This window comes from Balaenoptera ricei, chromosome 1 (assembly GCF_028023285.1).
Source record: "Balaenoptera ricei isolate mBalRic1 chromosome 1, mBalRic1.hap2, whole genome shotgun sequence".
Classification (NCBI taxonomy): Eukaryota; Metazoa; Chordata; class Mammalia; order Artiodactyla; family Balaenopteridae; genus Balaenoptera; species Balaenoptera ricei.
This window is the reverse complement of record NC_082639.1, coordinates 104,424,419-104,446,920: the sequence shown is the minus strand read 5'-3', so window position 1 is coordinate 104,446,920 and position 22,502 is coordinate 104,424,419. Positions and strand designations below refer to the sequence as shown.

At 36.3% G+C, this 22,502-nt stretch overlaps 1 protein-coding gene across 1 annotated transcript in view; it reads left to right on the top strand.

The window, feature by feature from the left end:
- SPAG17 (sperm associated antigen 17) overlaps window positions 1-22,502 on the top strand; it is a 220,660-nt gene that overhangs the window by 111,447 nt on the left and 86,711 nt on the right. Inside the window, exons 19-24 of the mRNA XM_059928865.1 lie at window positions 3,655-3,836; window positions 5,412-5,503; window positions 13,880-14,119; window positions 15,635-15,746; window positions 18,188-18,343; window positions 19,706-19,819. Coding sequence (XP_059784848.1) covers window positions 3,655-3,836; window positions 5,412-5,503; window positions 13,880-14,119; window positions 15,635-15,746; window positions 18,188-18,343; window positions 19,706-19,819 — 896 coding nt within the window. The remainder of the gene's footprint in view (window positions 1-3,654; window positions 3,837-5,411; window positions 5,504-13,879; window positions 14,120-15,634; window positions 15,747-18,187; window positions 18,344-19,705; window positions 19,820-22,502) is intronic.

Here is a 22,502-nt window from a genome sequence, read left to right as displayed (position 1 = left end):
TAACGCAGCTGGAATACATTTGTGAGTAATTCTTTCAGAAAGTATCTGTGGGTGGCAAATTTCCTGAATCATTGCATGCTAAAATATTCCTTATTTTGTTATCTCATTTGAAATATACATATCTGTGTTCTCTCATCACAGATTAGTACTAATGATTCTGGGTTTTGTTTGAAATGCAGACTTATTGAAAGGTCCTGAGCATAAGAGAGACATGATATGACTTAAGGATGAAAGGGATCTTCCTACTCGCTCTCTCTAGAATAGACTACAGGGGGTCGAGAGTAGGAACAAGGAGACTTGTTGGGAGTCTATGGCAGCAATCCTAGCAAAAGGTGGTAGTGACAGACCAGGACGATAGTGGTAAAGGGAGTGAGAAGTGATCAGATTCTGAATGTATTTTAAATATGTTTTTAAAAATCATTTGGATTTCCTGACATATTGGAAGAAGGACATGAGAAACAAGAGTAGTCAAAGATAACTTCAGGGTATTTGACCTATTCAACACAACCTGATGACAAGTGCAGACTTGCCATCAGCTAAGAGGCCAAAGGGCTTGATGAGCAGTTTGGAGTGGAAGATCAGGAGTTTGATTTGGGGCGTGTTGAGTTTGAGATATCTTTTACCTTCCAAATGAAGATGTTGTGTAACCATAATTCATAGTCTACAATTTTCAGTTGATTTCTTTCTCTTTTTTTAGGCAAATAAGGTATTTTATTATTAATTTTTTTTATTATTTTTAAATTAATTTTTATTGGAGTATAGTTGCTTTACCATGTTGTGTTACTTTCTGCTGTAGAGCAAAATGAATCAGCTATACATATACATACATCCCCTCTTTTTTTGGATTTCCTTCCCGTTTAGGTCACCACAGTGCATTAAGTAGAGTTCCCTGTGCTATACAGTATGTTCTCATTAGATGTCTATTTTATATCTAGTATCAATAGTGTATATGTGTCAATCCCAATCTCCCAGTTCCTCCCACCCCACCCCTTTCTCCCTTGGTATCCATACATTTGTTCTCTATGTCTGTGTCTCTATTTCTGCTTTGCAAATAAGATCATCTATACCATTTTTCTAGATTCCATATATATGCATTAATATATGATATTTGTTTCTCTCTTTCTGACTTCGGTCTGTATGATACTCTCTAGGTCTATCAACATCTCTATAAATGACCAGTTTTGTTCCTTTTTATGGCTGAGTAATATTCCATTGTATATATGTACTACATCTTCTTCATCCATTTCTCTGTTGATGGACATTTAGGTTGCTTCCATGTCCTGGCTATTTTAAATAGTGCTGCAGTGAACATTGGGGTACATGTGTCTTTTCAAAGTATGGTTTCTCTGGATATATGCCCAGGAGTGGGATTGCTGGATCTTATGGTTACTCTATTTTTAGTTTTTTAAGGAAACTCCATACTGTTCCCCATAGTGGCTGTACCAATTTACATTCCCACAAACAGTGCAGGAGAGTTCCCTTTTCTCCACACCCTCTCCAGCATTTATTATTTGTAGACTTTTTGATGATGGTCATTCTGACTGGTATGAGGTGATACCTCATTGTAGTTTTGATTTGCATTTCTCTAGTAATTAACAACATTGAGCATTTTTTCATGTGCCTATTGACCATCTGTATGTCTTCATTGGAGAAATAACTATTTACATCTTCTGCCCATTTTTTTGATTGGGTTGTTTGTTTTTTTTTTATATTGAGCTGTATGTGTTGTTTGTATATTTTGGAAATCAATCCCTTCTCCATCACATAGTTTGCAAATATTTTCTCCCATTCCATAGGTTATCTTTTCATTTTGTTTATGGTTTCCTTTGCTGTGCAAAAGCTTTTAAGTTTAATTAGGAGCCATTTGTTTATTTTTGTTTTTATTTCCATTATTCTAGGAGACAGATCCAAAAAAATATTGCTGCAGTTTATATCAAAGAGTGTTCTTCCTATGTTTTCCTCTAAGAGTTTTATAGTGTCTGACCTTACATTTAGGTCTTTAATCCATTTTGAGTTTATTTTTGTGTATGGTGTTAGGGAGTGTTCTAAATTCATCTTTTTACATGTAGCTGTCCAGTTTTCCCAGTACCACTTATTGAAGAGACTATCTTTTCTCCATTGTTTTCTATATTCTTGCCTCCTTTGCCATAGATTAATTGCCCATAAGTGTGTGGGTTTATTTCTGGGCTTTCTATCCTGTTCCATTGGTCTATATTCTGCCAGTGCCATACTGTTTTGATGACTGTAGTTTTGTAGTATAGTCTGAAGTCAGGGAGCCTGATTCCTCCAGCTCTATTCTTCTTTTTCAAGATTGCTTTGGCTATTCAGGGTCTTTTGTATTTCCATACAAATTTTTAAAATTTTGTTCTAGTTCTGTGAAAAATGCCTTTGGGCATTTGATAGGGGTTGCATTGGATCTATAGATAGCCTTGGTTAGTATGGGCATTTTAACCATATTGGTTCTTCCAATCCAAGAACACAGTATATCTTTCCATCTGTTTGTGTCCTCTTCAATTTCTTTCATCAGTGTCTTATAGTTTCTGGAGTATAGGTTTTTTGCCTCCTTAGGTAGGTTTATTCCTAGGTATTTTATTCTTTTTGATGCAATGGTAAGTGGGATTGTTTACTTAATTTCTCTTTCTGCTATTTTGTTTTTAGTGTATAGAAATGCAACAGATTTCTGTGTATTAATTTTGTATCCTGCAACTTTACCAAATTAACTGATGAGGTCTAGTAGTTTTCTGGTAGTATCTTTAGGATTTTCTATGTATAGTACCATGTCATGTGCAAACAGTGACAGTTTTACTCCTTCTTTTCCAATTTGCATTTCTTTTCTTTAAAAGAGATCAAGAATTAAAGAAAATAATGAAGCAACTTGAGTATAGAATTCATCTAGCTTTATTTTTTCAAAACTTTTTTCCTCACTTTCATACAATTTGACATTAATCTTCATTGTCAAGCCTAAATATTTCAACTTTTTTCCCTAGCAACAACTTTCTTTGGATATTCATATATTGTAAGTGTACATAACATTTAGTTAAAATAATTACAATAATCAGTATAAATAGAATAAATGGATTTGGGAGCAAATATTACTGAATCCCAGTAAGCAATAAGATGCTGATGTATACATAAATGCACAAGCAGCTTAGGGTGTAGTATTTAGGATGTGGGTATTCAAGGGCCAGTAAGTTTTATAGCAAGAGTGCAGTGTTTCAGCTAATCCAGTGAGTCACTTAGCTGGTAGTCAATTAAGATAGTACCTATTGTGCTATAAAATTGCCCTAAAAAGAGATTTTGCCATATTACTCTCCAATTAATAGCACTGAGAATGACTGTTTCTCCAAACCGTCATCAACTCTTGGTATTATCAAGCATTTTAATCTTTGGTTTGGATGGAAATATCTAATTTTTAATTTTATGCATCTTTAATCATGAAGGAAGCTGAAAATTTTTCAAATGTTTATTGGATGTTTATATATGACTACTTTGTACAAAATATATTCTAGGATATATTGCTATTACATTTGTTACATGGGCAATTTAGAATCAGTTCATTTTTTAAAAGTTATTTGCCCAATCAGTATCTTAAGCACTTCTTGACTTTAACTAATATTAACTCAATTGTCACCTGCTGTTCTTTGCTTTTTTTAGGAATTATTTGGAACTTGTTGCAAAATCCATTCAAGATTGGATCATAAAAGAAGAAGCTGTATATCAGGAAGCTAAAATGGCTGAGGAAATCAGTAGGACCAAGAATGAGCTGGAAATAAAATCTTCTGCTGGTACCAAAATTTCTTCTACTAGCAAAATTTATTCTATTAAAAAATCTAAAAATAAGTAACCAGTTGAACTTATACGTAAGTCCAAAGACATTCTATTTATTAATTTAATCAAGACAGTGAACATTTCAGAATTAAAAAGAGTTGTCCACAAAATTTCTGTGACTCTTCACTTTCCCTAAAAAAATAGAATAGCTGCATTCTAAATATGATGAGAATATTTGTTGTATATTGATTGATACTTGTCTTATATTGACCACACTTCCTGCCAGATCTGAAAGATTCAATCTATTCAGAGCCAGTGTGATGCTGAGAAATGCCAAGTGTCTTTATTTTGCTGGGGTTGATAGGTTTGCCTATCTAAGTTTTGTTGGCAATACATGAGTTCGATTCAGAGTCAGTATGTCTCCATAAGAATCATTATGGCTTCCAAAGTGAGATTAAAACAAGACCTTCCTTAGAAGAGTAAACAGAAGAGTCCCGAGACTAACTGGGAGTTAGAATTTAAAAATGAAGGAAAAACGGATTGTTGGGGGCCTGTGACATGGACTCGACAGGATGTTGGATCAATAGATATTTTCATTTTTGTTGTTGTCAATTTTCATGGCTTTGATGCTGTCAGTCAGAGAGAAGAGGGTGAGAAAAAGAGGAAGGATACTTGATAAATAAGTGAAATGTCGAGGTAATTCATCTGGAAAATAAAGATATTTCACTGGGTTCATACAAAGGAAGTTAACTCTGTGTGAATAATACTCATTGTTTCTGATAACCAAGTTGAGAGTGATTTCCTATAAAGAAGCAAAACTATATAATTTCCAAAGTTTTTGCAACCTCTGTAAACTACCAAAGGAATTTGTGCTTGGTTGATTCTAAAATAAAACTTGGAAAACCAAGTCAAAGATGAAGCATTCACCTTTCACCAAAATGGTTACATAATCCATCCATCAACTCAGCCTTCCTCCTGATGGGGGTGCAGCAGGACAGTACTAGGTAATTGGAATACTCGATGGGACTATCTAAAAAGACAGGTAGGGCTGCCCTCTCACAATCGTGTCCAGGCCATACTTTACTGTTAGTAACAAAAATTGTGGGTTGACTGCCTTTTCTTTATTCTGCTTCTGAGCAGAACCAAAAGCTTAATAATTATCTGGGTGTCTATGGGCCAAATTCAGAAAATGGTTTATTTGGAATTGGGATTGGAATACACCTGGTAGGTATTGCATTCAGTTTGAGGCCTCTCAAGTCAGGACAGATGTAAATCTTCACAACAGAATAACTATAATGGCAAGAGGAGGGCTTCAGTATAGAAAGAAAAGTTAAATTTGTTCTGTGTGGTCTTAAGGGGTTAAATTAGGATTAATTAGGTTAAAACTCTAGTGAGAGAGAGTCCAGTTCACTAAAATCTTGAAAATCTCAACACTTTGAGAATGGAATGTACTGCCTCCACAGATGGTGAGTTGTTCATCCCTAAAAGAGCTCAGTTCCACTTCAGATGTCCGCTCTAGAGATGGCAAAAAAAGAATTCAGAGATGAGTGAATGGGGATCCCCTACAAGCCAGACGCTTGGTCCTTCTATGAAACCTTATTTTAGAGAGTTTTACTAAGAAGTTTAATTTTCTCTGGTTATAGGTAACAAAGGAATGAGCAAAACAGAGATATCAGATCAAGAAAAAGAAAAAGAGAAGGAAAAGATTCCTTTTATTTTAGAAGGCTCTCTGAAGGTAATCCAAGGAAAGACAAATGACACTGACAAATCACAAGTTCAAAGTTATTTTGTGCTAGTTTGTGTGGTATAATGGGAAATAATCTTTTTGCTAAACTTGAAATGACAGTCTCTCCACCAAGCTATCTCCTCCACCAGATGATAAGCCTTTAGGAAATTGTGCCAAAATCCAGGGCAGTGCCTTGTTCATAGTTGGTAAACTGTCTGCATCTGCTGCAGGGAGTTGTTTTTGTTTGCATTTTTATTGGAATTTTTAATAACAAAAGTAATACATGCTTTTATAAGAACTCAAACTTAACCTGGCTGTCCTAAGACCCTGAAGTCAGAAATATTAATGATTTCGCATGTTCTATGCTCATACAAGCATGCATGCACAAATATAAAGAGAGTATTCATGTTTGGTTTTGGTTTAGGTTTGGTATGTTTCTTTTTAACTCTGCTACATGCTTTTTTCTCTTGGCAACACATCATGAATATCACTTCCAAACAATATCTAGAGATCTAACTTATTTTCACAGCATTATATTAGTCTATGATTTGGTTGTACCTTAATTTATTAAACAATTTCCTCAGTAATAAATACCATTTTTTAAATTTATACAGAAATATTTAACTTTTATATAGTCAAATCAATCATCTTTGGCCAAAATTTAAAAGACACAATGCCAGATTTTGTCAAGGATGTGAAGTAAAGCAAATTCTCATACACTGCTGATTGAAGTATAAGTTGGTACTTCTACTTTGGAAAATTGGACATAGCTACTAAAGTTAAGCATATGATTTCTCTTTAACCAAATAGTTTCACTCCTAAGTATATACCTAATATACTTATGCATGCATGTGTTCACCAAGACACATGGACACAGTTTTTCTTGCAGCATTATTTTTAATTCTCCCAAACTAGAAACAATTCAAAGATTCATCAGTAGAATGCCTAGAATGGTTCATGTGATGAAATACTATGCAGCTCTGGAAATAAATGACATATAGCTACACACAGAAATATGGATGAATCTCACACACAACATGTTAAGCAAAAGAAGAGAAAGTTAAAAGACTATATACCTTATGTAGGATTTCGTTTACGTAAGTTTTTAAATAGGCAAAGCTAAACTAATGTATTAAAAATTAGGATGATGTTTGCCTTTGGGGCAGTACAAGTGGGTGGTAATTGAGGAGAAGCGTGAGGAGGGCTTCTGGGGACCTGGAGATTGTCTATTTCTTAACCTGGTGGTAGTTTTACAGGAGCACTTACTTGGTGCTAATTCATTCAGCTGTTCACTTAGGATTTGTGCTCTTTTTGTATGTTACAGCTTGTCAAAAAAAGGGTTTTTAAAATCGGTCATTTTTTTTTTTTTATGGTTTTAGGGCTTCTGTGTTTTTGGTTCCATCAGGTTGATTCCACCTTGAGTTTGTATGTTAATTTTCCTGCACTCTCTTAGAATATTTTCATAGACATCCTTTTTATATTCAGAGATCTAATCTATCTGAAATACATGTTTTGTAGCATAATGTAAGGGTCTTTTTCTCTGCCCAGATGGACTGTCGTTTTACTAGTACCATTTAATTAAATGTAATATTAATCCCCATCCCTTAAATTGGAATGTTGATATGTCACATATTAGGTACCCATTTATTTTTTTAATCCATTTTTAAAGATCCCTATAAAATGATAAGAGATATTCTGAACTGTTCTGAACACCATAGTGTCTACTGAGTGTTCGTGTCCTTCAAAATTCATATGTTGAAAACCTAATCCCAATGTGATGGTATTTTAAACCATTTTTGAATGCTGTATTCTGTTTCAGTCACCCACTTAATTATTCTTATACAAGTACCATACTATTTTAATTACAGTAGCTTTGTTGTAAGCTTATAGATTGGGTAGGCAGGAGCTGATTTCCCCACCTCCATCAGTATGCAATAACCCTCAAAACAGCGTTGGTTAAGATTGGTGAGCCTCCCTGGCTTCTTGGTATTAATGGTAAAGATAATTACATGGCAAATCTTTAAGTTTATTATTATTTGCTGCTTAATCTTATTAAATTTTTAAAGTGTCTGTTGGTATTGAAACTAGTTTCTATTGGGAGGTTTTTCCCTTTATTTAGGAGATATATTGAATTATGGAGATTGATTTAACAATATGAATAACTTTTGTATTTCTAAAACAAACTTCTCTTCAGCATTTCCTAAAGTTTAGTCCTTATCCCACAAAACCACATATGCCATAATTGCCTAGGTATCTCTGGGGGGAGGAGAGACTTAAAATACACATGTTTTCACTCCATCCTAACTGATCTTTGGGAATTTTAATTTTTAGTAAGCCCCTGAGTCCATCTTTATGTACATTATTGATTAAAAATTATAGCACCATTTTTTTCATAGAATGTTATTATTTTAATAATATTTTAATTAATAATTTAATATTTAATTAATAATTATTTTAATAAACAACTGGCTTTGTTCTGATAGTATTTTATCTAGAATTTTTGTGTCTATGATGAGTGAAATGATAGGCTTTTGTGTTGTTCTTAAGAAGCATTACTATTAAGGTTATGTTGGCTTCCTTTTTTTGGCGGGGGGGACGCGGCACCTCACAGTATGTGGAACTTTCCCTGAACAGGGATCGAACCCACGCCTCCTGTAGTGGAAGCATGGAATCTTAACCACCAGACCACCAGGGAGACACCATGTATTTGCTCTTTTTTTAAATTTAAGTGTAGTTGATGTACAGTATTGTATAAGCTACAGGTGTTCAATATAGAGATTCACTATTTTATAAAGACAGCAATGGCTACTACAAAGGCAGCACCTAATCAAAAGATTGTGAAGCCTGTGAAGGTTTCTGCACCCTGAGTTGGTGGAAAGCACTAAGTTGGCAGATGAGATTTTCAAATAAAGATCTGACTGTAACTAAAAAAAAAATCACTACATTTATAGTTGTTACAAAATATTGGCTATATTCCCTGTGTTGTACAATAGATCTGTGTAGTTTATCTTATACCTAATACTTTGTACCTCTTAATCTCCTTCCCCTATATTGCCCCTCCCCCTCCCTCTCCCCACTGGTAACTACTAATCTGTTCTCTATATCTGTGAGTCTGTTTCTTTTTTGTTATATTCACTAGTTTTTTTGTATTTTTTAGATTCTACATGTAAGTGATATCATACAGTATTTGTCTTTCTCTGACTTATTTCATGTAGCGTAATACCCTCCAAGTCTATCCATGTTGTTGCAAATGGCAAAATTTCATTCTTTTTACGGCTGAGTAGTATTCCATTGTGTATATATATATCACATCTACTTTAGCTGTTCATCTATTGATGGACACTTAGGTTGCTTCCATATCTTGGCTATTTTAAATAATGCTGCTATGAAATTGGGGTGCATGTTGGCTTTTAAAATGAATTAAGGAAGCGCAGCAAGGTTACAGTATGCAAGATTAACATAGAAAAAAATCACTGGAGTTCCTATTCACCAGCAATAACCAATTAGAAAATGTAACATAAAATCAATATCATTCACAAGAGCAACAAAAACTATAAGGTGCCAAGAAAAATAAATTAATAAAAGATTTTTCTTTACAGAGAAAATTACAACATATTATTGAAGGACAATAAACACCTGAATAAGTGGGAAAATATACCATGGTCATGGATGAAAAGACTCAGTTTAGGATGTGAAATATACTCATATACCTTTAAAAGTATATACTCATACTTTCTTTTGTTTTTTTTAGATTTATTTATTTATTTATTTATTTATTTATTTATTTATTTATTTATTTATTTATTTATTTTTGGTTGCGTTGGGTCTTCGTTGCGGCCTGCGGGCTTTCTCTTGTTGCGGCGAGCAGGGGCTACTCTTCTTTGCAGTGTGCAGGCTTGTCGTTGCAGAGCAGGGCTCTAGGCACGCGGGCTTTAGCAGTTGAGGCACACGGGCTCAGTAGTTGTGGCTCACTGGCTCTAGAGCACAGGCTCAGTAGTTGTGGCACACGGGCTTATTTGCTCCACTGCATGTGGGATCTTCCCAGACTAGGGATCGAACCCGTGTCCCCTGCATTGGTAGGTGGATTCTTAACCACTGCACCACCAGGGAAGTCCCGTGGGGTTGTTTTTAAATTGGTACGTTTTTCATATCTGTGCCAGGCTGACCTCTTCTAGATCCTGAGTCAGGTCAGCGGGTTTGGGTTTTGTTAGTTACATTGGTTGATTTTGTTTTCTGCTGTGTTTGGTGCACACACTTAACAGCCATCCACTTCTGCTCAGAGCTAAAAGGGTATTCAGCTTTTCTGATATAATCCTGTTGAAGTCCATCAAGACCCATCTTCATTGCAAGAGCAATTAAGGTTCCTTCCATTGGTTTCCCCATTAGAGTGTTGTTTCTAATTACAGTATCATTGCACACACAGCCCGCCTCAAAAATTCTGCTAACAGATGGGTTATAGAATCCATGAACAACATCACCATCAACAGTCACTTCCCCAAATGGACTGTAGCCAACTCCAGTAACCTCAGCATGCAGGCCATCTGAAGTAAATATGTGGGTAACAGTCATTTCATTCTTTGTCAGGGTTCTAGTTTTATCTGAACAAATCATGTTACAGCAGCCCAGAGTTTCAACAATAGGTAGTTTTTTCACAATGGCCCTTTTGTTCACCATTCTCATAACACCAAGGGCTAGAGTCACTGTGACCACAATGGGAAATAGAAATATATTCCTATCAAAATTTCAGCAGTTTTTTTATGAACCTTGGAAAGCTGATTCTAAAATTAATAAAGAAAAACAAAGAGATAGGAGCTGTCTTTCAGATAGTATTTTACTGGCAAATTCTATCTCTTTATTTTTACCTTTCTGTGGCTTTATAATTTAAGTGTGTCTCTTGTAAACAGGGATTATAAACTAGATTTTTAAAAAAAATTATACTGATGATTTTTCTTTTAGCAGAAGACTTGAATCCATTTATATCTATTCTAATAAACTATATATTAAGATATATAGTTTATTTTCGATTTTCAATCTGTTTTCTATTTTCCTACCTTTTCTGTGATCCTTTTTTCTTGTTTTCTTTTGTATGTTTTTTTTCTTTTTTACTTGCAATCAATTTGATGATAGGGAACACTAATTTTAACTCTAAGTAAAATGCTATCCTCCCTCACCCAAAGAATTCTATTTTTCGTATTAGTAGACTGTATTATGGAGAAAAATTGTACTCAGTGAGTTGTCAATAAAATATTTTCGGAAATTACTTTTCTTGCTTGTTACATAAATACCTACACAATATCCTTGATATTGTCTTTTGACCCAAAAAGCCTAAAATATTTACTATCTGGCCCTTAATAGGAAAAGTTTATAATGTATACACTTTATTTGTATTCTACTAGTGGTTGCTCTAGATTTTCAACTTATATATATAATTTAATGAAGTCTCAATAAAATATCTTTTTTCCAGAACAATACAAGGAATTATTAAAATTGCTTCCTCTCTCCCAACCTGTGTTTAAGTTTTATCTTGATTTTTTTTGTTCTCACAAATTAGACATTATTATTGTCATTGCTTTATACAGTCAATGCTATTGAGATTTAGCCCCATGCTTACCATTTGTTTTGTTGAGCATTTCTTCTCACATCTTCTATTTTGGGAGTATTTCCTTTAGAACTTCCTTTAGTGGGGGTTTGTTGCTATTGGACCTCAGTTTTACATGTCTGAAAAATGGTTTTACTTTACCCTTATTCATTAAACATAGTTTTAATTTATAAAATTCTTGGTTGACTTTTTTGTATCCTGTTATACTCTCAAGATTTTGTTCCACATTTTTCTACCTGATGTTGTAGTTGTTAATATTGGGTTGGCCAAAATTTTGTTCAGGTTTTTCCATAAGATGCTATGGAACAGACTTTTTGGCCAACCCAATAAATTGATTGTCGATCTAACTTGTCATTCTTTTATAGACAGTTCATCTTTTCTCTCTAGATGCTTTGAAAACGTGCAGTGGTGTGCTGGTAAATGTTTAGCATTAGCTCTCTAAGAAAAAAAATTCTGTATAGATAGTTTAGTCTAAATTTTACTGATATATGGTATGTATAGCACACAATTTACAAATAATAAAATATGTAATACTCTTTATTGTAAATTCCATTTAGCCAGTTGATTCTCACAGAATTGCTTTCATTGATTTTTACTAAGCTCTTACATCTTTAGCCAGCCTATAGTTGCAATTGACAAACAAGTGTAGTTCCACAATGAATGCTGATTGATATTTTCATTTACATGAACAAGTAAGACAAAAATGAACAACAGGGGGATATGTCTCGCTTATTCACCAATGACATTAGCAACTGCTTTGCTGTATCAGGTAATAGTTTTTAAATACTGGAAGAATATTTCCTCAATTTTTTTTTGTGCTAGTTACAGTGTAACATCTCAAAACACAACACACTGCATTATTAACATCTTCTCCATCATTTTTTAAAGTCTATATAATCAACGAGTAGTCAATAAATCCCTGATTTGTAGCATTTGCTGATCTCTGTAGTGTAAATACTCCCATCATGGCTGACTTCAAGCTACTGATAAGATGTCACTGTATGCGGAGTTGGAAACAATATGCAGTAGCACACTGTTATAGTTCTACCATACAGATACAATTTACATAGATAACCCCAAGGGCATAGATCAGGGGTCCCCAAGCCCCGGGCCGCGGACCACTACTGGTCCGCGGCCTGTTAGGAACTGGGCCGCACAGCAGGAGGTGAGCTGTGGGCGGGCGAGCGAGAGAAGCTTCATTTGCTGCTCCCTTTCACTCCCCATCACTCACATTACTGCCTGAACTGTCACTCGCGTTACCGCCTGAACCACCCCCGACCCAGCCCTGTCCATGGAAAAATTGTCTTCCACGAAACCGGACCCTGGTGCCAAAAAGGTTGGGGACCGCTGGCATAAATCATAGTTCAATGTAACAAAATAGTTAGGAAAGTGGTAAGTTTTGAGTATTTATTGCCTTTGTTTTTAATGGTATTTTATTGTGCATTTGTATCATTTGATTTTAATAATGGATGTGGTTAAAACTGGCTCGCAAAATTCCTGAAAATTTAACAGTAAACTCTTCCAAGTCAATATGACCCAGGTCCAGCACACCACTATCATTTCCTGGGTTTGATTCACTGGCCTTCCTAAATCTTAGGATTAGTGTCTTTCATCAGCTCTGGAAATGTCTCATCCATTATCTATTCAAATACTGCCTTTTCAAAAATCCTATTCCATTTCCAATAGGGCCTTCAAACTCACTGATTTTTTATACTCTCTTGTTTTTACTAATACTTTTGATGCCTCCTTTTCTTTCTTTAAGCATATTAAAATACTTATTTTATATTCTCTGTTTGATAATTCCAATATCTGCAGTCTTTGCAAGTATAATTTCAGAGCTTGTTTCTTCTTCAGGTTTTTGATTTTGACTTAGTTCCTCACATTTTGTGATTTTCCTCTGTGAACTCACATTTTGCCCACAATCTTTTCAGAATACTTTTAAGGTGATGTACATTTTGGCCACAAATCTATGTGAGGACAGGCTTGTGGTTAAGAGTTCTCAGGGCCAATTTCCTCCTGCCCTCTCTGCTCCTACTTTAACTCAGGGCCAGGGAAGCTGGCTAGGTTTCATGATTTTATTTTATGGGGCAAGATTTTTTTCTACTTCACTCAGTGAAGGTGTCATTTTAAAAAAAATACCCATGCTATTCACAGGTCTCTGATCTCCTGGGTTCTGGCTCTAGTCCCTATAACTCCCAAAACCCAAGTTCTTGGCTTCCAGAGATGGGCAGATAGCCCTGGGAAACTTCTATTTTCAGTGCTTCCTTCCCTCATTGAATTAGTGCTTTCTCATATTTTTTACTTTGCTGCCAGCACTGCTATGCATTACAATGATGATTTGATATTTTATCCATCATTTCTGAAATATTTTATGCCAGGAATGTATCTTTGGACATCTAGTCTACCATACTGCTGATTAACCATGTTTAGAACCTAAACTGGGGATTGGATTCTTGTGGAAAATTATAAGAGCCAGGGAGACCAGCTAAGAGGCTGATGCAATAGTTCAGGTTAAAGATAAAAAGACCTGAAGTAAAGAAAATTTCAACAGAGGGTGAGAGAAAAAGCTGCAGTGAAGAGAGATCTCTGAAGAGCATTGGCAGTGTTTAGCATACAGAAGTTGGGTGAGAGAAAGAGTCAAGGATGACACCACAATTTCTAGCTCAGTATTTTGATCCATCAGAGATACAGCGTATAAAAATCATGTTAAATATTCTCCAAAGTGAACCTGAATAGGATCAGCTTTGTTTCAAAATCCTATTAATTTTTTTTAAATGTGTTTACAGGCATGGAAAGACGAACAAGATAGGTTAGCTGAAGAAGAACGCTTAAAGGAAGAAAAAAAAGCAGAAAAGAAGAGTAAGGAATCTGGTAAAAAGAAAGGCAAGGAAAAACTAGAGAAAGAAGATAGTAGGAATTTCAAGAGAAAAGATTTTTTAAAGGAGAAATTGAAAGAAGAGCAAATAAAGATCCCGGAAATAACAGAGGATCCCCTCCAGGAACCAGAACCTGAGATAGTTTACTCGGTAAAATCAATTTTCTAAAAAGCTCCTTTGGGTCATTCCTAATTGTTTGGGGAAGAACACAGCTTCTGTGGAAACATAAGGTTTTCAGTCTTCACTGCCACCACAGAGGACTTGGGGTTTCTTCTAGTATAGAAGATCTCAGACCTGCAGTCCACCCTGTGATACCTAGGACCTTCTTTGCAGCCGATCACCAAGACAGGAACACCCTTAGGCCAGTTTTTCTTGAGTGCCATGAAACCAGGTTTCTAGGGGTGGTAAAGATGGAAATTTGACACAAAAGCATTCACTTAGGTGTATGTAAATAAGCAACTGTGATAGGTCAACACGTTATCAAACCAAACTTGGGTCCACTTGCCTGCACACAGTAACGCCAATCTACTGACACCGGGTTGTGGAGAAGGAGAGTACAGCGTTTATCACAGGGCACCAAGCAAGGAGTCCTGGGTAGCTAGTGCTCAAAACAACCAACTTCCGGATGGGTTTCAGGAAAGCATTTTTAAAGGCCAGGTGAGGGAGGGAAGTCGCAGGGTATGTGACCATCTCCTGAAGAATTCTCTGATTGGTTGATGGTGAGGTAACAGGGCAGTGTCACAGGGGTTAACATTATCAATCCTTAGGCACCAGTAGGTCTGGGGGCTATGGTTCTCATGGTCATCAAGTACAATAGTTCATTTCTTCCATTTGGTGCTGGTTTTAGTATCTGTAAGCAACTCAGGAAATGTGCCTCAAATACTATTATCTAGGTACTTCAGAGGAGCTAAAGCAGAGGATATGGGGGAGGGGTCTGTCCCAGGAAGGCCCCATAGGGTCCTGCTCAGTTACAATAGTGGACAAAGAGGTTGGCTTTTTCTGTCTCAGGTGATGGGACTTGCTGAGTACATTGGGTTATCTCTCTGTATGCACCCACGTTTCTTGCCTGTATGCTTTTGTGAAACCTTCCCTTTGCCAATCTCTCCCTCAAGCCGTTTTATGAGAAAAACCTAATCAGGAAAAGATGGGAAAAAAAGTAACAGCCCTTGTCATTTCTAGTTACTACTCTGAGCCAGTTGTTCTCAAGCTTTAGCATGCATCAGTATCACTTGGAGCTCTATAAGCAACACTTAGTTAAAAAAAAAAAAAAAAAAAGTCTTTAACATATGACCTTCTAAAATGTTAAGTATCAATACTCCTCAGTATATTAGCTCTCTTTAAACAGAAAATTAACAGCCAATGAAAGAGAAATTGATAACTTTTCTCACTGCCTTGGCAATAGTCCAATGATTTGATTTGCGCTGGGTTATAAGGATGCTCCAATGAACAGAGTTTAAAATCATGGACCTCCTTTAATTCTACGTGTCATTATAACACTACAGGAGGTGCCAAAGATAAGATGGACACTGGCCTCTGAGTCTACAAAGTGACAGACAAATCATTTAGCAGAAATTAGGTTTATGGCAGCTTTAACTGGCTCACATGGATGACCTAATTTTTGTCAATTGCCATTCCACACTCAAAGCATGATGTTTTCTTTTCTAGTTTCGTGGATACAACATGGGAGAAACACCAGTCCAAATCTCAGGAACAAATTATTATCTGTATCCTTCCGATGGAGGGCAGATTGAAGTAGAAAAGACAACATTTGAAAAAGGTACATTTTGAAAGCAGCTGGTTAATGGTTTGGAAGATATTAACCCATTTCAGATAATCCTGGGGCCTTGTACTCCTGAGTATGATAGGTAAGAGTAGTAATGTGCCCCCAGTGATTCATGTATGCACAATGTTCCCCACTTTCAGATTTCACACTCTTCTGTTATAATAGCCTCTGCAAGGCACAGGCCAGCCGTGAGGTTACCTGGGCACACTAAGACAAACATTCCAGTTGTTAAAATATGAAAATATTTCCATAGGATTGGAAAATAGTATAATAGTAACTGCAATAAGCAAATCATTACTTAATAATGTTAATTACAACACATAGTGTTACCTCAGAAACTAAGCACATACTGTGAATTTAGAGCAAATTCCTGATTTGGTTTCTGGAGCACGGAGTTTGGGGGCCTGCTGCCGACATCCAGTTATTTTTGCTATAAAGAAATTGCCTCTGGATTCAGAAGTCATTAAGTGGGAGGGAGGTCTTGGACACGAGCTGAGGAGGACGTAGTCTGGAAAAAGGAAATGCTTCATTCTCCCCAAGGGAAGAGCAGATCTGGGCTCTGGGGAACTTATTGGGGACATCTTGTAGAGCTTCTCTTTTCACTGTGCTTTAAAGATTTCTTAGGATGGGTTTGAGAACCTGGGTTTTATTTGACAGCTTATTGTCTAGTAGGGAGCTGTGGTCTCTGAGAGCTGGGAAGAGTCAGTGGGGAGGGGGTGTGAGCAGGATCCTGTTTAATGTCCACAAGATTATGCAACCCAACAAGGGACGCCAGGGCTCCTCCCACCCACACTCTGCCTGTGACACCAGCCCACCCCTTCTCACTCCCTACCCTTCCTCCAGCCCTCTCTTAATTTTCCTTCCTTCCTCCCTTTCTCCCTTCCTCCCTTCTTCCCTTCTTCCCTCCCTTCCTTCCTTCCTATCATCAAATGACCATCAATTTAATGAGGAAATCATTACAAGAGTGAGAATGCTATTCCCTATGTGGAATCATGGCTCAAGCATCATCAGATAGTAAATGCCACATCAAACAAAAGATCCTACCAATGATTTTTAAAATAAAAAGGCCTACAAATTATTCAAATTATTTAAAGAATGGTTTGTGGTACAACTCATATCAAATGCCAGACTGTTTTATTATATAAGGTTTGTTTATTTAAAACCTGAAAGGGGGGACTTCCCTGGCGCTCCAGTGGTGAGGACTCCGCGCTTCCACTGCAGGGGGCGGGGCTTCGATCTCTGGTCGGGGAACTGAGATCCCGCAGGCCACTTGGTGCAGCCAAAAAAATAAATAAAAATAAAGACATTTAAAACATGAAAGGGATTTTTATTAATAGATAGGTGTGCATATTTATTTACATTACCATATTTTTAAATATTTAATATTTTGAATATCAACCCTGGGTGTAGGGTACAAATAGTAGTAATTAAAAATGGAACTCAGGGGGCTTCCCTGGTGGTGCAGTGGTTGAGAGTCCGCCTGCCAATGCAGGGGACACGGGTTCGAGCCCTGGTCTGGGAGGATCCCACATGCCACGGAGCAACTGGGCCCGTGAGCCACAACTACTGGGCCTGCGCGTCTGGAGCCTGTGCTCCGCAATAAGAGAGGCCGCAATAGTGAGAGGCCCGCGCACCGCGATGAGGGGTGGCCCCCGCTCGCCGCAACTAGAGAAAGCCCTCACACAGAAACGAAGACCCAACACAACCAAAAAAATAAATTAATTAATTAATAAAAAAAAAAAAAAAAAATGGAACTCAGAATCACAGAACTGAGAAAAGCACTGGGACTCAAGTTTTAAAATGCTATGTTCTATTTTCAGTAACCATTCTTTACTCTTATCAGTATTTGCATATGCATATAATATATATGTTTCAGATGGTTCATAGTAAGTATATTTTTGTCTTAATTCTAATTATCAACTTTGAGATATGATCATTCAACGAAAGTTGAAAAGAAAAGGCTGTGTTAAAAAAAAAGAAAAAAGCTGGAAGAGGAGACAAGAATGAGTCAGAACACTAGCAGAAAATGTGTTGTTTGGGAAATTCTTATATGTTCCTACTAACAATAATAACTACTGTAACTAACATTTATGCAATTCTTTATCAATTACAAAATCCTTTCACATTAACCATCACATGTGATTGATCATAAAGTTGAGTATAGGTATACCTTAGCCAATTTACTCTCCCTTCTGTAATTTGATTTTAGGTATGAGCAGAAAGTCTGCAAACATCTCCCTGATCCACCTGCTGTTTCTTCCTGGAATTCCACCATCACTTTATTCTTTTAGGTATCTTTTTATAAAAGTGGTGACATCCCTAGGTATTTCTAGTCCCTGACTTAAATGCTATGCTGCATTATTTAACAGTCTTATCACAGAGCTTAATTGGGGCATCAAAATCAGCCCATTTTCTATCCTATGATTCTTCTGCAGGCCCAACTTTTATCAAAGTGAAAGTGAAAAAGGACAAGCACAATTTTTTAATTCATTTAAGAGACCCTAAGAAAATTGTGAAAAAGGAGAAAAAAGCGGATTATCCTTTAGAAGATGAGAAAGAAGAAAGAGAAGGAGAGCAACATTTTGAAAAAGGTAAGCAGCTGCATCTTTGTGGCAGTGGGTATCAGTACTTCCGCCATAGGTCAAACCTATCCACCTAACAGAAACACATGCATCCCTGGCAGGTAGCATGTGTAATTTTTACAGATGATAACTGAAGTGTTTTGCCATCTTGTTTATATACACTTTCCCTAATGTAAAGGGCATATACATCGTATACATAGCCCATCTATAGTGGGCTGCTTACTTGGTTTTGCCTCCTCTGGGAACCCAGCTCTTGATTCCAGCTGACATGCAGAGTCTACCTTGCCTAGCTACCTTTTTGTAGCAACACTGAGTTTGCAATGTCCTTTCTGGCCTGAATTTTGTTTTATGCACTGTACCAAGCGCAATCTCTAGGACTCAGGTCCTCATTAATTGATTCCTACTGAAGGTTTGGCTTCTCTGCAATATTGACTGTGAATGATAGGGTTTCTATCTATGCTCTATCACTTAGATCTCCAGGTAGTATCAATTTTCTTAAACTGCAAGAACAAGAAAAAAATCCTAAATTTGGCCATGAGCATCTCTACCTGCTTGTAGATGAGAGTTCCAAGTGGATGTCCATTGATCATACACCATGAAACTTCCTGATAACACCATTTAACGTGTCCCGGTAACACCAGCTGGAAAAATTAATTGCTTCTTGCCCAGTGTAGGTTATACCTGCAAATGGAGATGAGATAATTAATAAAATGCTTTTGGACTCAAGTTAGTAATAAGTAATAAGATCAGAAACTAAATCTTGCTAATAAATTTAGTTATAGGCACAGTGTTTTCTAAATTCAAGGTAAGAATACAATGTTTGACAAGTTTGAATGTACCCAAGAACTTAAAAACAGAAATTTAAAAATTACTTTTCCTTGTTTTATCTGATATAAAAATATATGGTTTAGTATAAAAATTAGGAAATATAGGAATACTTTAAAAAGATGACAGTTGCTCATAATTCTACCACCCCAGCAGTAACCACTATTCACAGTGTATTTCTTTCACTTTATCATGATGAGCAGTTTCCTATTCATTACATATTTTTTAAAATTATATTATAATAACTGTATCATGCATAATCTATAAAAATATCAAACCACTATGCTGTGTACCTGAAACTAATGTAATATTGTAAGTCAATTATACTTTGATTAAAAAAAAAGATATCTAAAGATTAAAAAAAAAACAAAAAAAACAAGACTTTTTAATGATTTCATAATAATTCATTGGTATATGTACATATCATAATTTACTTAATCATATCCATGCTTTTACATATTTGGGTGATTTCCACTTCACACTGAGTTTTGCTTACATTTCTTTTTGATAAAACAAAAATGTCCTTGATTTGATTTTATCTTTTAGAAGAATCAAATGCAGAGAATAAAGCTGTCAGCAAGTTTGGATCTTTTTCTGCCACCTTGGAAAATGGAATCTGCCTCTCAATAAGTTACTATGGATCGAGTGGAATGGCGCCAGGTGAATTAAACACAACAGAAAGGATAAGTGTCCCGTGACCAAGGGCAGCTGCCCACCCTCCATCAGCTTACTTGTTGATAAACATGTTCTGATTTAATGCCCCTCATTCCCTGAGCAGTGGAAATATATGTGTGTGTACATACATATGTGTGTGTACATATGTATGTACATATATAATCTTTCATACGTAGAAAATAACAATAGTTTGACATTTTAAACAGCACTTTTCATACATATAATCTCACATATAACCACATGTACATACATATAAGTTATCTTTGTTAACTAACCCATGAAAATAAGTCTGTTAGTTGGTACCAAAAAAAAACATGATTTGCCAAAGAATCCTCTTGATTTTCTACAGAATAATATTTCTATGAATCCTGTGTTTATGGAACTCCTCAATGTGCTTCAGAACATTAATCTTAAAGGAGCCATTCATTGGACATCTTGAAGGATTTATTTACCCTACTCTTAATAAACAAATTCTCCAACTGGAAGCTATTTCCTTACAAACCACAAAATGACCTGTCACTTTACCAAGAACCAGTTAGGAAATCTTGTGGGTTCTCATGCATTTTACAGGGATCTAACCATAAGAGATTAAAAAAAAAAAAAGCTTTATAAAATCAAAAGGTAATCCCTATGTTGTGTGACCTTAAACTACATGTGAATTGTGGTGATCCAATTATCTGCCATACTATGTAGTTTCATTTCTCTAGAGACAGTATTCCCATGGATCATTAATCCATGTTTCTTACCTTGTGCCAAGTATTGTAGTACTTTAGTGAGTTAGAGAGCCCATTAAATTTGTTAGTATTTTTGCTTTATTTGGGGTTTTGACTTTTAATTTTGTAGTTGATTCATTTTTAATCCAGCACTTGGAAAAGTCATTTGTTGCCTAACAAATTATGTATTAAAATCCACAATCACACACAATCACTAACAAACCATACCCCTACTGAACAAGGTCATCATTATTTTGCATTAAGATATTTACATTCTACTCTCTATCAACTATGTTGCTGCTATTTCCTAAGTGATTTACTTATTCTTGATCTAATCCTTAAATTAATATGTAATCTTTCCATTTAATACAGATGTTCCTAATTTCAGTTTATAGGTACTGCATTTGAAAATGTTTATAGTGTAGATAATAAGTAATGTTTTACTTCCTGTATATTAAAAAAGTTGAAGGCATGAGTCTTTGTAAAAAATATATTATAAATTCCTTAAGGATGCATATAATACTAATATTTAAGAACGTTTATCTGCTAGTGGCTAAACAAATTTCCAATTCAATTCCCCCCTCTTAATTCAATATATACAGCTCTCTAGAGCTTATTGATCTTGCTTAACTGAAACTTATGCCTGTTGATTATATTACTTTATGCTTCCAATTGCCTTCTCTCCCCAGCCCCTGGCAACCACCATTCTACTCTTTGATTCTATGAATTCAACTATTTTAGATACCTCACATAAGTGGAATCATGCAGTGTTTGTCTTTCTATGACTGGCTTATTTCACTTAGCATAATGTGCTCAAGGATCATCCACATTGTTACACATTACAGAATTTCTTTCTTAAGACTGAACAGCATTCCACTGCATGTATACAGCACATTTTATTTATCCAGTCATCTGTCAGTGGACATTTAGGTTATCTCCAGCTCTTGGCTACCCTAGTCTTTTTTGTGCCTTTCAGTTCCTTGATGAACTGTGCTCTCTCTTTGACCAATTGCCCATGCTGTGCCCCTTGCTCAGAATTCTTTCTCTTGCTATGTGTATCACCACTTTCAACAATGAACTTCCTCCTGTACTTCAGGACTCAGCTTACAGGTTACTTGCTCTGCGAAACGCTTCACCCATGTGAACTGGGTCTTTGGAGGTGAGTGGAAGTTGCTTAGGCAAAGAATCAAAGGAAGGGAATTCTCTACCAGGAATAGCATGTGCAAAATCTCAGTAGTATAAAAGCATGACACGTTTGTGGAAAAGCAAACTGTGCAGTACAGTCAGTCCTCTGTATCCCATGTCCATGGGTTCTGAATTTGCAGATTCGACCAACCTTGAATTGAAAATATTATTTTTTAAAAAATTCCAGAAAGTTGCAAAAAGCAAAATTTTGCTCCCAATTTGCCCCATGCCGATCACTATGCTGAAGCCACGTGAATGAAGTGATGTGTAGGCACACCCTACTGTGGCCGCCTACCACGTCACAGATCTGCACTCTCTCCAGTGCTCATTGTCTGAGCATTGCTGGTTTGGTGTCCCGTTCGTTTGCTACTTGTATTGTGTGTTCATGCTTGGTTTCTGTGAAAAATGGCTCTCAAAAAGCAGTTAAGTGGTCAAAACAATCCCTCAAACGCCAAGAGGGAGCAGAAAGTGCTGTCTCTCGACAAGAAAATACAAATCTTTGATCTTCTGAAAAGTGGCGTGTGGCTTGCCGAAGTGGGATGTAAGGTCACTAAGAACGAATGGAACATTCTCACAGTAAAGCAGAAAGAAGCCGAAATTCATGGAAGGGTTAGAGCTGCCCCTACAATGGCAAAAATGGTCTCGCAGGTTCATGACAAAGTGCTTACAAAGTGCTTGTATTTTGTATGTGGCTAGGGGACATGTTACAGAAGCGTGTCCCTTTGGATGGCAAAATTACGCATGAAAGAGCACTTAGCCTCTGTGAGCAC